Here is a 20,239-nt window from a genome sequence, read left to right on the forward strand (position 1 = left end):
GTGTGAAAGATCTACACTTATGGTCTACAATGCTAAGTCATTTAAGTCATAAACAACTTAGGATCTGACCATCTAAGGGACTGTCTCACCCGTTAGGAGCTTCTCTGACTGCTAGGTTTTGCAGGAGTGGCCCTTTTGGAGATCCTCCAGCTATCAAAGGCTATCTTTCTAGCTCAGTGAAGAGGGAATTTTCCTGTATTACTCCTTTGGAGTTCTGTGTTTGGCCTGGCTTCCTTGACATTAAGAAAATCTGTAAAAACACATCTTTTTTGCCAGGTATTAATGGTGAAATTATTTTAATGCTTATTTTAATGTTATTTTTAATTATGATGTTTAATATTTCTCTCTCTCTCTCTCTCTCTCTCTCTCTCTCTCTCTCTCTCTCTCTCTTACAAAGTTCATTAGACAGGGTATAAATTAAATACATAATAATTTCAATTATAGGATTATTCCTGATTGATAGTTTAAAAACATCAAGAATACATTATAGCAGGGAATGGAGGAAGAACCACACAACAGCACAAAAGGCAAACCTCAACCAGTAAATGCAGCAAGATCCTACATATCCAGTTAGTTTATTTAATTCAATTTAGGTGCTGTCTGACTCTGAACTGACTCTGGACAGCTCACAATATAATAAACCAATACAATACAAAACAAAACAAGATGTGATCCAGTTGCTCTATAAAAAAACATAGACGAAAACAAATCCAACAAGGGGTCCGTCTATTAACCCAAGGCCTGGTAGAACAAACAGGTCTTCTGGGCCATACACAATGCCAGCAGGGTGGAAGCCACATGGAGAGCCTCTTGGGTGGGGGGGGGAGAGAATAGATGTAGATGTAGATTGAAAAGAATCAGAATTTTATAGAAACACAAACACCACTTAGGTATTAGTAAAAATATAATATAAAAGCAAAGACAGAAGTTAGAGTCAAATTGACTCTTACTAATACCTAAGTGGTGTTTTGTGTTTGTGTCTTTTGGGAGGGGGCATTGACTTTAAGCAACTTTCAGTCACTGTCTAATATGTAAGGCTAATAAGATTTCTGTACCCAATCCTTTGCTCTTCTACCTCTCCCTCCATGCACATACATGTTATATAGTGAAAGGTAATATCATTTGTATAGACAGAGTTATTTTTAAAATATTAAGTATTTTTTTAAAAAATCAAAGTAAGACTTGGGATAGAAATAATTACTCTCTCCTCCCCCTGCCCCAAGACATTTTTGAAAGCTTCCAGTGTAAACTCAGAAATTCCCTATTCAAATTGATTTTTTTTTTTTCTTACTGCTGCTCAGAAAATTCTCTGCCCCTTTCTGAGGAGCTTTGGAGGATCAAACCAACCAACCCCTTTGCTTGTTCCATCTTGTGAGTTCACAATTTCTTTTCTCTAGAGATTATTTCATTTAAAAATAAAGAAGAAGATTAACTTGAAAAGCTCCAGACATGATGAAGAATCCTCTGTTGCCTTTCCCCTAGCAGTAATGATGCATAGTGGAGAATAAGAGTGGCAGAAAGGTGTCTGCTGTTTTTGCAGAAGCAAAGAATGAAGTATCAGTAGTACTAACCATAATTACATGGGCATACATGTTTTGCTTTGAGAGTCCTCCAAACTGCAGCATTGCTAAAGCTACTCCTTCCTTACTAAAGCCCAGCGAGAACCAAGGTTTTATATCAGAACAGGATTGGCAGTAGGGGCATCTGATAGCAGGGCCTGGGTGTAATTAGCATGACATGCATGCATAGATGTGCACGCTCAAACTTTATTTTTGTGATGAAGGGGTAATGAGTAAGGGTCATCCAGTGTGGGGCAGAGGTTTAAAGGCCTCTCCTCTAGCAGCGTAAAACTCCAAGAGAAAAAAATAATTATTTCCCTGCTGCTGCTGTGTTCCTTCTCTAAGAGAGAACTCTGCATTCATTCTTCTCTGTGTTTTACTGGCTAGTGATCAGGGTAGTCCTTGCTTCCATGGGAGTCTGCCTGGCTTTCTGTATGCAGAGTAAGTAAAAGGGAGAGAACACACAGTAGAATTTGGGCATGAAATGCACTGGGCCAGTCTGGAAGATTGCTAGTTCACAAAATACTTCTGCCAGAGCTTTTGGGCAGAGACAAGCTGCCATCCCCCATCTAAATCATGCTGGTGTGGAAACATGTGTATTACAATTTCAGAGTTGTCCCCCAAAGCCAAGGAACTAATATCCTAACACGTTCTACCACTCAGCGATACTCTGTGTGTATGCATAATGTAATGTTTGCTGATAGTGTAATTTTGTGACAACCTAAGAAGCAAATTCAGGTTGGTGTGTACTACCACCATTAAGCCAGCCCAATATATTTGCAGAAGTGCATAATTGTAAAAATGTGAATGGAGAGATGTTAACAACATTGGCATAAAGCCACAAGCAATGTAACACATCAGCAAATGTGATTGTTTAATAAATTGACCTTCATTGTGTTGTTCCACATGTTTATTTGGAAATAAGCCCTATTGATTTCAGAAGGCTACCTTCCAAATGCATGTATTTTGAGTTGCAGTCCTAAACAGTTGTTACAAGTTGTCAGAGTAGTTAGAAGACTAGGTACAGTTAAAGAATAAGAGTGAAACAAAAAATTGGCATAAAACATAAAACAAAGTAGAAAACCTGAGTGTTTGGCTTTGGCAATGTAACTCAAGCGTGTGGTGTCAGACTGCTGGCCATAGTTCAAACTTATTGGCTGCCTTCCTTCCTGTTTTCTTCAAAAGACCCACCTTTTAAACTTCCCCTCTGGCTCTTGGGATGCATTTCCATTTCCTTTCTTTATGCGGAATTTGGAAATCCAGGAATAATCTAGGCAGTTATTGGCAAGACCAACATTTTGTATTGTTCTCCCTCTAGATGAGTTTCAGAGATACTGGTAACTGTAGAAGCAAACAGATTCCTAGTTCTTGTTTTTTCAGATGTGCCCATCAGTCCAATGTAGAATTGAAAGAGAGAAATCACATTCAGTGCCTTCTTAATTATGTAAGAACATGCATGACATGTTTTCAGCTGTCTAATGTAGCCTTTGTTCTTCCCTGCAATGAAGATGTTGAGTTCATTAGCTTCAAGCAAGTTGTCCTACAGATGAGATAGTAAATTCTAAATCTGCACTGTACCATTGCTGACTACTGATGATTCACAGAAGTGACTCTTCTATATTGCACACAGAAAACTAGTTCTTTAGCAGAGCAAACCAGATTTTGCAGTTTAGCAGTGTATTTTTTCAGACTATGCATTATGTACTGCCAGAATTGCCCTGTTGAGGGAGGGAGGGTGGAAGGATAATACCCTATCTGAAGAAAACAGGAGGAGCCAACGAGGTATGCTGCACCATCTCTTTTAGGCTGTATTTGATTTGTTTGTAGATTCTTGCCTGATCATCCTTTATTAGCATGGTTTTTGAAGATTGTTCAGTCTACAATTAAAATTTCAGGAAAGGGAAATCCATCATTTGCCAGAAAGCAAACTATTTGTGGGAGAGGGAAGGTGGGCATCTTCCAAAATAAACATTGGGCTGCAGTCAGCCACCATTTTTATTTTCTAAGAAGACAGCATGACTGTTTTGTATGTGTATATAAAAAGCAACATGGATAATGATTGCTCAAGTCTTAATGTCATAACAAAAGGTATTGCAATAATGTTGATTATTCATGGACATGAACTCTCATCTTGTCTACATCCTTGACTTATGCCATATGTTGCTGCAGATCATCAGAAGTCTTAATAATTACCACCAAGAAACTGTTTGTCAGGTAGGAAAGGTCATGTTATCTGAAACAAAAATGCACATATCTGTCTCTTTTGTGTAAACTATTTTTGTCAGAGCAGGTATCTAAAGAGTTAATAATCTGCCAGTTCCCACTTTGTCCCTTATTCAAAAGGAATTCATTTCTGAAAGGATCCAGGGAAGAGAAATGCAAATAAGTGTTTCGGACAGCTGCAGGCTGTATGCTGTTCTGAGATGCCAAGGCCCCAAATGAGACATGTCAGAGTACAAATTGAAAATGCCAATTTCACTTATTCTGCCACGCTGCTCGTCACAGCTAAATCCTTCTCTGCCACCCTCCCAAAACACTTTTCTCTTTCCAAATGATGGGTGCTTTTCCTTTATGTAAATATACCTGACCTTTTTTGAGTTATTCCTATAGACAGCGTCTTCAGTGTGTTTCCAATTAGTTTGACTCAACTAGAAAAGAATGGGACATGAACATACACAAACGCAATCACACACACTTACACAATACCACATTATGCAAACATCAATTATTTTCAAGTCCCTAGTGACCTTTATGTAGTTTATGTATTGTATTGCATAAACATATTATTGATGTGAGCTTATATTAGCCGCACTTCAATTCTCTGAACTTTTGATTATACAATCTGCATTTAGAGTTCTCTGCTCTACTGTTCAGGGCAGATATTTGGACTTATAGACCAGCCTTCTCCAAGTTGATGTTGTCCAGATTACAATTCCTACCTTCAGCAGTTAACTTGCTCAATACCATGCTGGCTGAAGGATTATTCTAGGAAAGGCATTTATTGAAGAGAAATAAATTGATTGATTGATTGATTGATTGATTGTACCATCAAGTTGTTGACTCTTGGCAACCACATACTGTAGATGTTCTCCATGAAAATATAATAACACTACAGATAAATACATCAACCCCCAAATGGGACATTTAGTTGAAATGCCTTGATTGTTTACACCATTTAATATCATATTTTCACTTTAGGTCAGCATTCCTCAAATTGGTGCTCTTCAGATATATTATACAATGACTCAGGACATATATATCTGGAGAATCTAAATAGGTAAAGCAGGTCTTAAACAGCTGAATTTAATTAAAGAATATTTTATATCACTAATGCCATAGATCAGGGGTTGATAAATTTTTCAGGCCAAGGTGCCATTGCAGAATCTCATACGATAGACAAATATCTTACAAATTGCCAAGATCTTCTGAAATTTCAGCAGTTTTAGCCCATTTTTCAGAAGGCCAAAATCTCTACAGGTAGTTCTTGGGTTATAACCATTCGTTCGGCGACTGTTCAAATTTGCAATGGTGCTGAATGAGGGGGACTTACAACAGGTCCTCAAAGTTCTAGTCATCGCAGCATCCCCACAGTCATATGATTGCAATCCAGGCCCTTGGTGCTTGGCTCACAATTATGACGTCACAGAGAACCACAGTCACATGATCACAATTTCTGATGTTTCCTGCCAGCTTCCCACAAGCAAAGTAAGTGGGGAAGCCGGCAGGAAGTTGCAAGTCATGATCGTATGAGGTCCTTGCTTAACAACCCGCACAGTCCTTGCTTAACAACACCAGCTAAGACTGACAGAATTGCCATCACTAAGCAACGCCATCACGTGACATCACACTTTACGCCTGTGTCACTTGGCGACAGCAATCCCAGTCCCAATTGCTGTCGTAAGCCGAGGACTATCTGTATATAGAGTGTGGCCATTATTCTAGTGTGCAGATGTGTGCCCTATGCCTATGGATGCTATGTGGCTGACCAGTGCTGTATAGATAAGGTTTCTGACCTTTATTTCTGTAGTATCTATCTTATACTGTGATTCTGTGTGGTTTCTGGCTTGCTACGCAAAAGAATGATTGGGCATGTTATTTGACACAGCTCTCAGGAACTCGGTGTTTCTGCTGTGTGTTTTGTTTCTCATTCTATATTCATGACAGTTCACTTGTATTCTGTGTGCTGTATAGCTATTTCTTTTTTAATACAAATTAAGACAAATTGGATTTTCAGGGAAGTTGAAGAGGAGAAGGGAGAGAAAAGGGAGACTTTTCTGGATATGTGTTGGGGAAGGCACTTGTTGCCTTCTTCGTCTTTCTGGCTGTCTTAAGCCTTGATGGCTAATATAGTGCTGTGGCTGAGCAGGGAGGGGGTGTTTCCAGAGCATGGGGAGAGCTGCCCCTGTAGTATCCATAGTTCTCTAACAAACTCCAGCAAGCCATGAATCTTTCATTTAATCTCTCCTGACACGCCTGTCATTTTCTCCGGAGAAAAGCAGAGAATCTCTCGCCAAAGGAGGTCATTAGCTGTCAGGGAAGGTTCCGACTGCCTTCCTGTCTTCATATCGATTAAGCCTCCGCATGCACGCAGGCACTGTGGAGGGAATATTGATGAGGCTGTGAGAAGTTTGGCTGAAGCAAGAGATTGGGTTGGGCTTATTTTTCACTGAGATAGATGGGATGAAGGCTCGTGGTGATGTGGGATGGAAATACAATTCCCAATTTATGTGCCTCTGTAATCATCCTTCTTAGAGAGATAGTCTTCCTTAAGTCTGTTGCATTTTCATTTCCTATATTTTCTTTCCTGCTGTAGGAGAAGCAGAACAGTATTTGCCAGCCCAACAAAGACAAAAGTAATGGCTCCAGTTGCTGGGAGGTTTTAGATTCCACTCTTCCTCAATTTAAATATTTATTCAGACAAACGCTCCCTGCTCCGTTGTCTTATTTTCAGGAACAGGTGCACAGCATTCCTGAATGCTGAATGGTGATTAGCATAAAATAACTTCAATTTGTACTTTTTATTAATTTATACAGTAACAATACCCTTTTACAGATTGTGTATTACTTGAATAGCTCTGAAAATCACTTAGTTTCAGGCTTTGTGTACTCTGGGATTGTATTTTAAAAATGAACCCATATTATTAGGTTATGCAATTTTTGTGCTGAAGAACATTGGCCTCAACAGCCCAAATAAATTATGCTCATGATTTGACAGCTAATGAGATTTTCTCAGTTCCCACCAATCATTCTCTATTGGTAGGGCTGGTAAAGAATGCTACAAATCCAGAGTCAAACTGTCTCAACATTGCCTAGACAAAGAAAAAATTAATATGAACAGTAATTGGGGTGCTTTGGACAAGTCCCGTTATTTTTCCCCAAAGTGCATTCTGTCTGGCAGAATTCTAAGAAGCAGCTGGAAAAAAAATAAAGAAAATTGTGTTGTTGTTCCTGGGTTGTATTGGGGTGGCTTTATGTCTGACCAATCTGTCTTGCTTTTGACATGGTCATCACTGGCAGAGGAAGAGCAAGGTAGGTGCACTTGAAATTAGTGAGAACAATGTGATGTCCCCCACTAGCCTTTCATTTGGCTCTTGGTTTGCATCTGTTATTTTTGTCTAAGGTTGTCTAATAGACTCTCTGCTCTGTTGTGTCTTCTTTGGCAGTATTTCTATGAAGGGAATGACATCAGTGACCTCCCAGTGAACCTTTCTGTTGTGTGGAATGGAAACTTCATAATTGACAATCCTCAAAACATCCAAGGTAAACTGGAATAGAGAATGTAGAAGCACCTTCAGTTATAACTAAATTTCTCCACAGTGAACTATCTCCACACCTAATCTCTGAACCAGCCAGCTGGGGACCATATTGGAATTAACAAACTACCACAAGTGAAAATTTAAAACATTTTACCCATCTGAGCAAACAATGTTCCTGACACATATCAAAGTTAGAGGTGGCAGTCTGGAAATGCCTGGTTTTATAATTTACTAGACAACCTGTGACCCATTGTTTCCTTACCTAAACAGAGAAACAGAATGACCAAGGGCAAAAAAGCAGTGGGAGTGGGAGCGACTTGTGACTTGCTGCTGGCTTCCCCATTGACTTTGCTTGTGGGAAGCTGGTAGGGAGGGTCAGAAATCCTTCCTTCCTTCCTTCCTTCCTTCCACCCACCCACCCACCCACATACATAAAATATAGGCTTGTGCCATTTGCCCTCCCCTCACGACCCTCAGGAGAGCCCCTGTGAAGCCGCCGCCTCCTCCTCCTCGACTGACCTGCAGTACTGCCTGCCACATTGCTGGGGGGAGGTGGAACAAAGGGAGCCACGGACTGCAAGGAAAACTGCACCTCCACTCCTTATTCTGGCATGTCCCCAAGGGTCCTGGAGTTTGGACACATTCTGTAAGTTAGCCCATTTGAGGTATCTTGGTTTAAAAATTGTTGCCCTAGGACACACTTTTCGTCGAGTTGAAGGTTACAAATACAAGAGTTTTAATAGTATATAGATTCTCTGCCTTATTTCTTATTTCTCTCTGCCTCTAATGTGTCTCTGGAAATGCTACAACTTATTCAGCCAACTAGATGCATATCCTATATAGAAGGGAACCACAATCAAGTTGTTTTATTAATGCAACTTCCAAAGGACGCAGGTCAAGGCAGTTTTGCAAGTGGAGGAAAAAAATTGACAAAAAAGAGAAAAAACCTTCAGCCCTACAGTCCTTTCAAGTTATTTGGGGAAACCTGACTACTGCATCAGTTCACGTCAAGCTGAAATTGGTGATATACATCCTCTCTGTCCCGTGACTGTTACCTAAGATTCTGCTAAATAAACATCTATATCGCATGCAAGCCAGATTCTGTATTTAAAGTTAATGCATTTATGGGTTGTGGACACTGACATCCTACTAATGTCAAACTAGGTGTTGGACAAGAATATGGTGAATGATACCCTTTGAATTCCTTTTTTGAGCAATCAAAAATTACTCATCAGAGGAGAATCTATTTAGCAAATTCTGGCCACCAACAATTTATCTTTGAGTGTATGCTTTTCTTTTGCAGCTCACTTGTATAAGTGCTCAGCTCTGCGAGAAAGCTGTGGACTGTGCCTCAAGGCGGATCCACGCTTTGAGTGTGGTTGGTGCGTGTCAGAAAAACGATGTTCCCTCCGACAACACTGCCCAGCATCAGAAAGCAGCTGGATGCATGCGAGCAATGGCAATAGCCGTTGTGCAGATCCCAAAATCATTAAGGTATGTTTGTGATAGGTGTTGGCAAAGAAGAGGGCCTTTTTCCATTCTCTTTGTCAATAGTCTATGGAAAGTTGGCTGAGTCAGAGGATGCTTGGAAATACATGGTTCTGGAGTATTTTAAGGAGTTACAGGCATATCCTGCAGCTGTTGGTATTAATCAGCCCAGCTTTGTACACTACTGATTTCATGTCCATAATCCCTCTGCTTACCTAGCAGTGGTATCAGGGGAATTTCCCTGGCAAATAATGAAACAGCATCCTAGGAGGCTGAGAATTATATGATTTGAAGAGTAACACATCTGGTGGATACCATGCTGGGGAAGGCTGGTGTGTATAACATTCCTGTGCACACGATATTGCTGTCAGTTTAGACTACTAAGTTCTTCAGCTGTCGCAAATACGTTTTCATGCCGATTTACTTGTTAGAGTTCTTTTTAAGAAATTTGGTAAAATCCCTCTCTCTCCTTTGCTCCATGAGTTTTCATAGAATACTAATGCTTATTTGATTATGCCAGTGCTGTCACTGACATGCCATTGATGAAATGACATACAGATGGTTTCAATGGAGTATGGGGAGGATGTGATTCAGTTGTTAGAGTTGGATACATATCCTGCGTGTAATTTCTAGGTCTCATTTTTCTCCTTTTCTATTTAGCTTCTCCCTGTGACTTTTATTGTGCTCTCTCTATAGAATGGAGATGTTTAATATCAATCAATATTGGTGGCTTGCAAGAGTTCATTGGTCAGATCTAATGAATGACTCTGAGGGCAATCCCCTCTGATAGACAGGGGCTGGAAGTGAATTTTGCACATATTCACTGCATTACAAGGCATTTGTTTTTAGAGCACCTCTCGTGTATATTAAGCTCATACTCTGTCTGCTAAAATTTAGTGATAGAAAGCAGTCACTATAGCAGACATGATAAACATTGTATGCTTTTATTTGGTTTCTACATAGTTTCTTCTGTGTTTAGTATTGAAGCTCCTATCTCCATCTAATTCTCTTACCTTTGCATCTAAGAATAGAAGGAGGTGGAAAACAAAGGAAAGAGCAAGAGGTGCAGGAAACTGCAGACATCTCTGCTGCAAAGCTAGATGCCATTGAATATTAGCCTGAAAATGAGCTGTTGCTTGTTGGTACTGTTTCCCTGCTGATCTTAACACTTTCTGTAATCACTGAACAAAGTCAGTCTCTCTCCCCCCTTTCTTTCAGGTCCAGTAATCTCTTCCCTTCATTTCATCATCCAGTTTTGTTCTCCCACTTTTTTTCTCTTCCTAGTGGAGCTACTTGTTCCTCACACTCCATCTCACTCAGTTTTTTTCTCCTTTTGACTGTTTCTGCTGGAAGGATGTAGGGGAATATGTATACTAACATGTTTCTGTATACAGGAATGAGAGAAAAAACTCCGGGAGTCTGCAAAATCAAAATTATTTGCCAGATATTGAAGATATTTGCAAAAATTTAAAACATTGTCACTCTTCTCATTCTTTTTTTTTATTTGTTAAAAAACAGGGTTTTTTTCATAAAAAATATTTCATTTATATTAATATCTAATGGGTTCAATATTGTTATTTTTACATGATTCAATAAATAAATATTCTATGAATGTGTCAATTTTAATTTTTCATATGGTAAATATCGACAGATTTAATCCATACAAAGAAAAGCTCTTTTGGCATCCTCCATAATTTTTAAAAGGGGAAAGGGTCCTGAGAGCAAAAGGTTTGAGAAACAGTGGTCTAGATGGTAGATTATTTAATTTGTAAATGTGTTGTCTTATTTAAGGGCAATTAATTTTAATCAGTAGTTACTAATTCATTTATTTTAAAAAATTTTCCTGGTCTAGACCTTTATTTGGAGGGTTGCCTCTGGCAAATATATTTATAAACAAACATACAGGTGTGTCACCTGTCCCTTTTTTAGTTGAGGATGGGTAATCTCCCACATAGCTTTCAGTTTGGGTTGACAGCTCTGAGTTAACAAGATGGGGAACCTTTGTGCTTGATGTTTTTCCTGCTTGCTTTTCCTTTGTGGAAGAGGATCATCTAAAATCAAAGGCAATCTTTCTCAGGTGAATACTGTATTTTCTCTCACTTCCTTTGGACCTTTAGTTGATTATTCCTCTGTTCTTTCAAATGTTGTGATAAATATTATTGCACATTTTATTATTTAATAAGATTGTGTGTATTAATGTTAGCATATATCAGACCAGGCTCCAAGTTCAACAGCTGGGATTGGTGGCTATTTCTGTATAATATGTTATGTTTAACTGCTCCCAAGTAAAGCATGTAGTTGTGTTCATTTAGTCACCAGGGGTCAAACTCAGCTTGAGGGTGTCTTTATTTTTACTGTTGTTGATTTACTTTAGTTGTCTGTAGATTGCAGAATAAGCAAGCCTTAGAGATATTATCCTATTTTAGTATAGTGTCCTATCCATTGGATTTCTATGTCATGTCAGATGAAGGTTGGAAATTAGGGTACTCTATATCTATCATCTCTATCTCTATCTTCTTCCAGTGTCCTTTTATCTTCTCCAGGAAAAGAAGTCCCATGTGTGTTCTGGTGATCTTGTTCCATTTTTCTCAACTGTTTTTCCAGTTATATTTTTTCCTTTGGTGACCAACTTAATTTGCTTTTCTGAAGGTCAAATCTATTCCTTCCATCATTTTCTGTGCCAACCAAGTTTGCCCTACACCTATAGCATTTAAAAAATAGCAATATTTTGCAAATGCTATAATTAATTTTACGCCAAACTAAATCTTTTCTCATATGTTCTAGATGTTCCAACCTTGGTTTCCTTGGTTTCCAAATCTTGGTTGGAAAGGAAGGGAATTTTTATTCATTCCCTTGATTTTTGTTAAAAATGCATCTTGTGATCCTTAGTAATGCACCTAATGTTAGACAATTTGTATTATAAACACCTTTCAACAGAATAACAGCAGAAATTTTAATGTTAAGTTATACCTTCAAAAGTTTTAAATAGATTTTTAAAGCTCCCAAACTGCAGAAAATAGGCTTCGTAGTTCATCATGTCCCCAGCCAACAATATCTCCTCCTTCCTTTTAAATATGGATAGTAGTAGAATCCTAAATTTTGGTCCTAGTAATGAGTTATGGGGCTTTTACAAACCAACTTAATGAATCGTGTTGGTGAAGTATCAGTTGTCACAGGGAAAGGAAATAAGTTTAATAACTTAAGACCACAATAAAGTCTCAAAGCTACCAGGTGAGTCTGATAACACATGGATGGCTTATCTGCAGTTTTTAAGTAATTGTCAGCATTTCATTCTAATACAATTCTACATTGCTGAATTATGAAAACTAAATTAAGAACTTGTTGCTGTAATTGTAGACCCTGTGTAAGCAGATCAAGTACGTTTTCATTACTGTGTATTTTGGGGGGGAGCTTACACTGTTATTGCCTTTTCACAGGTATTGCTGTGATAGAAGACTTTACAGGCTTCAGGAAAGTGCAGTGATAGCTTACTTGCTAGGGTCATCCAGAGTGAAGTGAAATTATGGGTATAAAATATGCTGTGCAGGTTTTGTTTTGTTTTTAATCCTGGAAAATGCAAGTACAGTGGTACCTCGGGATACGAACTTAATCCGTTCCATGACTCTGGTTGCAACTCGAGTTGGTCTCAAGTCGAGGTAAAGTTTCCCATAGGGTTCAATGTAAATCTGGTTAATCCGTTCCGCCCTCCGAATTTGGTCGCAACCCGAGGCAAATTTCCCCATAGGGTTCAATGTAAATCCGGTTAATCCGTTCCACCCTCCGCCCGAATTTGGTCGCAACCCGAGGCAATTTCCTCTTCAGAGCCTGACTCCCGCCAAGCCTGCTCTGCATTTTCTTTGGAGCCATGCTAACATGCACACCAAAAACCTTCACAAAACACCGCAAAACACACCACGAGCCTCACCGAACATCTCCTTGCTACCGCGACCTCGGCCACAGGAAGCCGCGACTGCGTGACAGCAGGGAAAATGGCCGCGGATCCGGTTCGTAAGTAGAGGCAAGTTCATAACCCGAGGTAAAATTTTCCTGCCGAAGCTGGTCGTAACCCGAAATGTTCGTTAGTAGAGGCGTTCGTATCCCGAGGTACCACTGTAGTGAAGTTACTTGGTCTATTTCTCTTCAGGAACAAACAGTGGATGAGTTTACACAGCAAACTAAGATAGTTAAAAAAATGTTTATTAAGCCATAAATTATGGATTCAGACATTGTGCTAAGCAACCAGCCCTGGTTTACAAACTACAGTAATTGGCCAAACCCAAGCAAAACCAAATGTTAAAGCTTACAGTTATGACCCCAGCCTGTGATTTCTGCTAGATTGAAGGGAAATAGGGTTGAAGTACATCCATTTAAAATAGAAAGCTGGTGTTTGGGATTTTAGCTTTTAGAAGAGAAGTGTTTTAGTGCTGAAAAATAAATTCAGCTCTGTCCTTTGATGCACTGCTAAGATAATGCCTTCCTCTTTCTTGAAACATTGCCGTAGAAAACAATGAAGGAGATTTGTAGAAGATCCTTGATTGGAAGAGAAGATGGTTATCTGCTTCAGCTATAACTTCTCTATTTCAAGTGTTCTAGAAGAGCTCTGATAGAGCTGAACTGGGAGAATCAGTGAGAATATATTGTTCCAGCTGCCCGAATAAAAAGCATTTATGTGGTCTGCTAATTAAATTAAATTGCTCTTGCTTGATTTGACAAGATTGTTTGGGTTACCCCTTTAACACTGTTAGTGTGCTAAGAAATACTTCACAATTGCTATCTCTTGCTATTGTAATAATAATATCATGCCAAGTGACTGAGTGTAATCTTAATATTCCCATTTTACCCACAGGAAATTGAGGGCTTTTGTGTTAACATTAAAAGCACTCTATGTCAATCCATTCTCAGTTCCTTTAGTATTGCCTTTTATCATTTTGGCATGATATTACAGACCAAAATCTGACCCAAATATTTGTCTTTGGATCATATTTTGGATATGGAGAAGCAAATCTACCACACCAAAATGCTGCACTTCGTTGCCAGTGTTGCTTTACTTCTCTACGAAAACCTCTTTTTGGGATCCCAGCTAAAATACGCTTTGCTGACTGCCAGATAACAATATTGAAGGTTGGCCTATATGGTTGTGTTGTTTCAAAGTTTGGCTCACTTCTGTGCCTGCAGTCTCATGCTCCATGGTCAACATTCTCAACTGCATGGACAGAACAGCTATACTGAAATTAAATGATCAAATAATCAAGCCACTTAGTAGATGATTCATTATTTCATGTTTTAGGGACTGGTAGCTCTTGCATTCACTTCATTTGGCAGATTTGAAGGGTTGTGCTCCGAAACCAATTAGCTGAAGAGGGCTGCTGTTTGTCAGACAAAGCTGGGATGGGAATTTGTGTATATGGAGAGAAACAAATAGCCAGATTTTCCTGCCAGCTCTGGCTCCCAAGTGTCTTGTTTAGGTGTGACCCACCCACCCACACACACATACAGTGTATCAAGCAGTGTCAACGTTTTCCCAGAGTTCCTTCTCCCCAAATATGTGGCCCTTGTCAGTTTTGCTGTAGTAGAGGGGGAATCTAACACACTATGGCAGCCTTTAGCACTAATTTAACAATACAAACAAACAGCCACAACTCACCAGGTACCCAGAGGAGCCCAGTTTAGGGAAGAATAACTCAAGTTGCCTGTTGCAACAGCTGCTTCATTGAGATCTGATCCAGGACTGCGGTGGATGATTAGATTAAGTTTAGGTGAATGACAGACTCCAGTTTTCAAATTGCCTTGTCTTGTATAAATTCTAAAGCATGGCAATTGACTCCTTTATGCCTTGTCAGAGTTAACATATGGAGTAACCTGCAATCAGAGAGCAAAGATGGGCTTTGTGGACATGACCCATGTTGGCTCTGGGCAAACAGCAACAGATCTGCACCTTGTTATTTGGTCATTATCCAGTAGAACCTTTTCTCCAGTTGTCAATAGGGAGAGTCAGTGAGGATATGGATGAAAAGTGTGTTCTGTGTCAAACCTGAAAGAAACACATTGCATCTCAGAAGTTCTACCAAACTTTTCCAGGTGGGGAGTGGTTTAGCAGAATCAAAACCTGGAAGATTTTGTTAATTCTGGGTTTCAGCCAAGACAAAGTTTGGAGGGGGTCTTACAGGGAAGTAGGGCAAGGCTAGTGTGTCTCACCTCTCTTCTTCCTCCTTCTTCACACAGCCTGTGTGTCAGCCTACCTGCCTACTATCTTCCCTGTACTCTCATTTCCTTAATTCTCATAATGGAATGCTTGAAATAGTCATCAATGGGTTAAGGTTAGCAAGTAATGGAGGGTCTTGAGAAAATCAGAGGTGGGGAGGAGGCAGTTGGATATGCTGTATTTGAAGCTCAGGACATTGACATCACTATCTAACCACCATCAGATCTTTTCAGCTCCTTTCTTTCTCTCCCCCACTCCCCTTATGGGTTGTTGCATTTAATATCTGACAGGAATCTAGAAGGATGATGTTTTTTATGTTTGCATCCTTTCCTGGAAGTGTACGAAATAGCCTCTCCTCCCCTCCCCTCCCCTCCTTTGATTTAGACACCGCTTGACTCCAATTGACTCTGGTGGCTCACAGCATAAAAAACCATATCTGTCTGTCCATCCGTCCATCCATCCATCCAACAAATTTGGTCAACAACAAACATCTTGTACCCAGCAAGGGACTCCAACCAGCCTAAACCTGGGAGACGAACCAGGTGTTTAAGGCCCTGCAGAACACCATTAGGGTGGGAACCACCAGATCTCAGGGAGGACTTCATTCTAGAGGATAGGTGCCATGACAGAGAAGGCACGTTTCTGGAATCTCAATAGAAAGCATTGCTTAATTGGAGGAACCTGGAATGTGCAACCCTGTTGGATCAGACTAGCCAAGCCAACACCACAGGAGATAGACAGTTGCTTAAGTAACCAGGCCCTTTGCCATGTAGATCTTTAAAGGTCATAACCAGCACCCTGAATCACACCTGGAAACAAACTGGCAACCAGTGCAGTGGGATGGGCATCTTTGTTCATCCTGCTGCATTTTTGACCAGCTGAAGCTTCCAGGTGGTCATACTTATATAGATAACTGTTTATATTGCTCTCTAGCCGCAATGCTAGATGTAGGCTTAGAACTAAGCAGGTTGGGCATGCCAGGCTTTGGGAAACTTTCCTAGCTTATGACTCATCACCTCCATTAAGATCAATTGAATAAATGCTTTTTTTAAACAATGCGATCTGTGCAACAGCATGCAGTGAAGTAACTTGCTGGCTGACTCACAAAGATAGAAATCCCGTCTCTTGGAAGCTTGCCAGCCCCTCTGCGTTTTCTAGAGGCAGTATAAAGCTGTTCTGTAGGCAGTATTGAGAGGCTTTGTCTTGGCTATGCTTTTATGCCTTCTGCCTATTTTTAAACATGAAATCTTTCCTGAGCATTTAGGAGCGGGCAGCATGGCAAATTAAATAAATAATAGAGCATATTTGAAAGCTGTCTGCTATTCCTAAGCCTGTCTACCTAGCTTAGAAAAGGACAGCATAGCCTATGTCTAGGATCAGCAGAGGGGCCAGCTTGACCGATCAGCTAATAAGTTAGTACTTGATTTTGCTAGGTCCATTTATGCTATTTCAGCCCTGGAGTCCCTTCCCTTGGCTTGGGGTTGTTGGTGACCCAGCACAGAGCTTTCCCAGCTGGATGCCCATTAATCCTTTTTATCCCTTGCAGGTGTATGCCAAGCACTGGGGGCCAGCAAAATGTGGTGTAAAATTGCCCATAATTACCTTGTTAGTGGCAATGGTGGGCCTGTAACACACTGCTCATCTGTCATCACGCTGGCATATGTCAAGCCACACCTGTCCGCTTTATTGGGAATCATCCTAACAAATGAGCCATATCGTGCTCTGCTGGGGCTCTCCTCCTTCCCCAGCTGGTGCTGGCAGAAACTTTTGTGTGCTGGGATATACCAGAAATACTAGAGAAATAGAAGACCCATTTTGTATGAGTTAATTGGTGTCTTCTTTGTGAAGAGGGCTCTCAAAGGATGACTTCTCTTCTATTAATTCATAGCATGAAAGAGAAATAGTAGGCTTTCTGAGAACATCTAGGGCTAAACAAGCGGAATGCTAGGAAGAAGGATGCCCTGTGCCATCCTGAAGCATAGTCCATTGCTAATTGCATGAGCAAACCATCTCCTAGTAGAACATGGGTTTACTATTTCCATTTTCATGTTCTGATAAGTTCGGAGGGATGTATCATGAAAAGTAGAAAATGGAATGTGTAACAGTGGGGTACAGGAGGAAGAGGGAATTATTGCTGGGGTACAGGAGGAAGAGGGACTATAGATGGGCTGCTTGAATTTTAAATGATTAGTACCTTAATTTCAGTTTATCTACTGATGAGTTCATTGTAAATGGCAACCTGCCTCAAACTTTAGAAATTATAGTACCATAATTACTAGTATGTAGATTGGGGGATTGTACAACAGAGTGCTGTAGCAGATCTTTATGTTGGTCACAGGAGATCTGATGAATTTCATAACAGTCTGCTTTGTTTCTTCTTAGCTGTTTCCTGAAACAGGCCCCCGACAAGGTGGTACTCGGTTAACCATCACTGGTGAGAACTTGGGTCTGAAGTTTGAAGATGTGCGCATGGGCGTGCGGGTTGGCAAAGTGATGTGCATACCCATCGAAAGCGAATATATCAGTGCTGAACAGTGAGTATCCTACAAACCACAGATGACTGTGTTGCATATAGCAAAGTGGTGTCATGGATGAGATCCTACATTGCTGTTGGAAGTAGGAGAGTGGAGATCTGTGTGCTGCCAATGAGGAAAGATGGCTGAGATTTTTCTTCTAGAGCTCTAGTCACCATCAGCACTTCTTGATTTAACTCACTGTGCAATCATGGTTCCTTATTTTGGAAAGAGCCAATGGGGTGAAGATGAAAAGACAGTTGAACTTGGACAAAGGTTCAAGTTCCTGCTTATCCATGAAGGTCACTGGTTCATGCTAGAAGCAATTATCGTTCATCCTAATCTACCTCATAGGATTGCTGTGATTATTAAATGAGTTGGCAAGTATATAAGCATTTCTCTGAGCAATTTAGAGGAGAAAATCAGTGGCAGGGATAGCTTGAAAAAAATAATAATGCCAGATCTCCTCTGAGTTTGGTTCCACAAAACAGTGGCAAAATATCAAGGGATATACCAAATCTTCTGTGACATGTCTGTCAGAAAAATTCTTCTGGCTTCATAAATCATTTCTGGAAAATAGTGAATGGCAAATTATCATTGATTCTGCAAGTAGTTAACAGAGAGTTTTGATTTTGAAAACAAAATGTACCTGTTATGGGGGGGGGGGGAGAGGAAAATTATTTTTTACTAGTTTGTATTAACTTAAAAGTCCACTTTGAATATTTCTATGTATTTACAGAGCAACACTATCTAAAGCTGGTCAATTCTGGCTAGCCATATATGTTCTGTGTACCACTATCTAAGTCTTCAGATTTACCTAGTTGAAAATTATATCAAAAAATACAGAGCAAGTTTAAAAATCAGTAGGATGTAATAAGAAAAATCAATGTATGATCATTTAGTGGGTGTCTTTCTTTTCATATGTAGATAGTAATTATGTGAAAATACAAAGCCAGAAGTATATAGGAATATTTTCCACTGCTTAACTTATGGATGTGCATTACATTACATTAACACATACTGTGATAGGATGTGAGAGGAATGAAAATAAATGGGTTTTTTTCTTTTTAGTTGTGTTAAATTTTAATTGATTTCCTACTGAGTCAAATTATATTCTACTTGTAATATTTTATGTATTCTGCAATTTTAATATGCCTATTGTTCAAATACCAATTTGATGTATGCTAAGACATCATTTCCTGAAATTGTTAAATGACATTTAATTAAAACAACAACAGACCATCAAAATATAATGACAAGGTTGAAAGAAAGTATTTATTCTCACTATCAAGAACATTAGAAATATTTGGCATAGGGATATGGCCGATGATCTGCAGGGTAGCTACACTTCATATGTCTAACAGGACCACTGACATTTCATGTATTTATAACAAGTTCACCTGGTGTGCCTTCTGTAGGATTGTCTGTGAGATTGGAGAGGCCAGCCCCAGCAAAATTCAAGACGCTCCTGTAGAAGTGTGTGTCAGAGACTGTTCCCCCAGCTACAAGGCTATAGCTCCAAAAAGCTTCACCTTTGTGGTAAGGTCAAAGTATTAGACGTTTGCCTTTGCCATCTCTTCTCACGCCGAATCCCCTTTTTCCCCTATGTATGTCATTTAGTTGTTTTTCCATCACAAACCCTTATTCTAACTATTTTTATGTTTCTTATTTGTTGCTATATAAGCAACAAATTTATTTATTTATAAGTTTTATACACACACACACACATTTTTTATCCTAACCTTTTCAGTAAGACACACAAAAGGGATGCAGAGAAATTAGCAGTCCATCTGTTCAGCCTTGGAAGATAGAAAACATTTTTGCTCAAACTGGGATTCTTGTGTGATTTTAACTAAGGAGGCTCCCGATCCCCTAGATATCACTGAAGCAGTCATTAATTAAGATTGGACTAGATCAAGATTTAAACAGAAGTATCTCAAGGATGCACTGTTCCTTTTTACTGATTTAGAGCTTGGCATCTGCTGATTGCAATGTCGTTATCAAAACTGTAAAGTGACTAGTGAAACTGGCTGGTTAAAATGTTCTGTCAGTTACTAAGATTGTCCTGTACAGCATTTATTGTTAAACAGGTGTTCTCTGGCTAGTAGAGGGGTACAAATAATGGTGCCCTCTCCAAATGTCCCTGAATGATGGTAGTTATAACTAAAACATTTGAAAGGCATCAATTTGCCTATCTGTAAGGCACCATAATATGTGTGCATGAGCAAGTGAATAAAATTATGATATATTTGCCCAATATTTTAATTTTTAGGTGTTTAAAATGCTGAGCCTTAACCAGTTTAATCTGTTGCTTTTAATTGCTAACCTTATTATTCCTTTAGTCTCCTTTATTTTGTTTCATATTATTATGTATTTTATCTTGTTATGAACATCAAAGGAACCAGTGGATTGAGGTAGTGTACAAATTCAGACAATTAGAAAATTAAGGAAAAATAACTGTATATGAACTAGCACTGAACTAGCACAGATATTCTTGTAATTGATTTTCTATTCTGCTGTTTCTTTAATCATGGCAATATGATAACCATAGTGCCTGGGGTGAGAAGAACTTTTTCTTTTTCTTTTTCTTTTTCTTTTTCTTTTTCTTTTTCTCTTTCTTTCTTTCTTTCTTTCTTTCTTTCTTTCTTTCTTTCTTTCTTTCTTTCTTTCTTTCTTTCTTTTTCTTTTGCTTATAAGTCTTCCCCATATTTCTTTTTGTTG

General features: G+C 39.3%; 1 protein-coding gene across 6 annotated transcripts in view; it reads left to right on the top strand.

The window, feature by feature from the left end:
- PLXNA1 (plexin A1) overlaps positions 1 to 20,239 on the top strand; it is a 372,167-nt gene that overhangs the window by 270,703 nt on the left and 81,225 nt on the right. For all 6 annotated transcript variants that reach the window (XM_088134264.1, XM_088134267.1, XM_088134268.1 and 3 more), the window contains 4 exons: positions 7,223 to 7,319; positions 8,619 to 8,809; positions 17,388 to 17,539; positions 18,937 to 19,057. In XM_088134264.1, the coding sequence (XP_087990390.1) occupies positions 7,223 to 7,319; positions 8,619 to 8,809; positions 17,388 to 17,539; positions 18,937 to 19,057 (561 nt within the window). The remainder of the gene's footprint in view (positions 1 to 7,222; positions 7,320 to 8,618; positions 8,810 to 17,387; positions 17,540 to 18,936; positions 19,058 to 20,239) is intronic.

Source organism: Python bivittatus, unplaced genomic scaffold (assembly GCF_059951505.1).
Source record: "Python bivittatus isolate LINGU-HERP-01145 unplaced genomic scaffold, Pbiv_v1 ctg000080_np1212, whole genome shotgun sequence".
Taxonomy (NCBI): Eukaryota; Metazoa; Chordata; class Lepidosauria; order Squamata; family Pythonidae; genus Python; species Python bivittatus.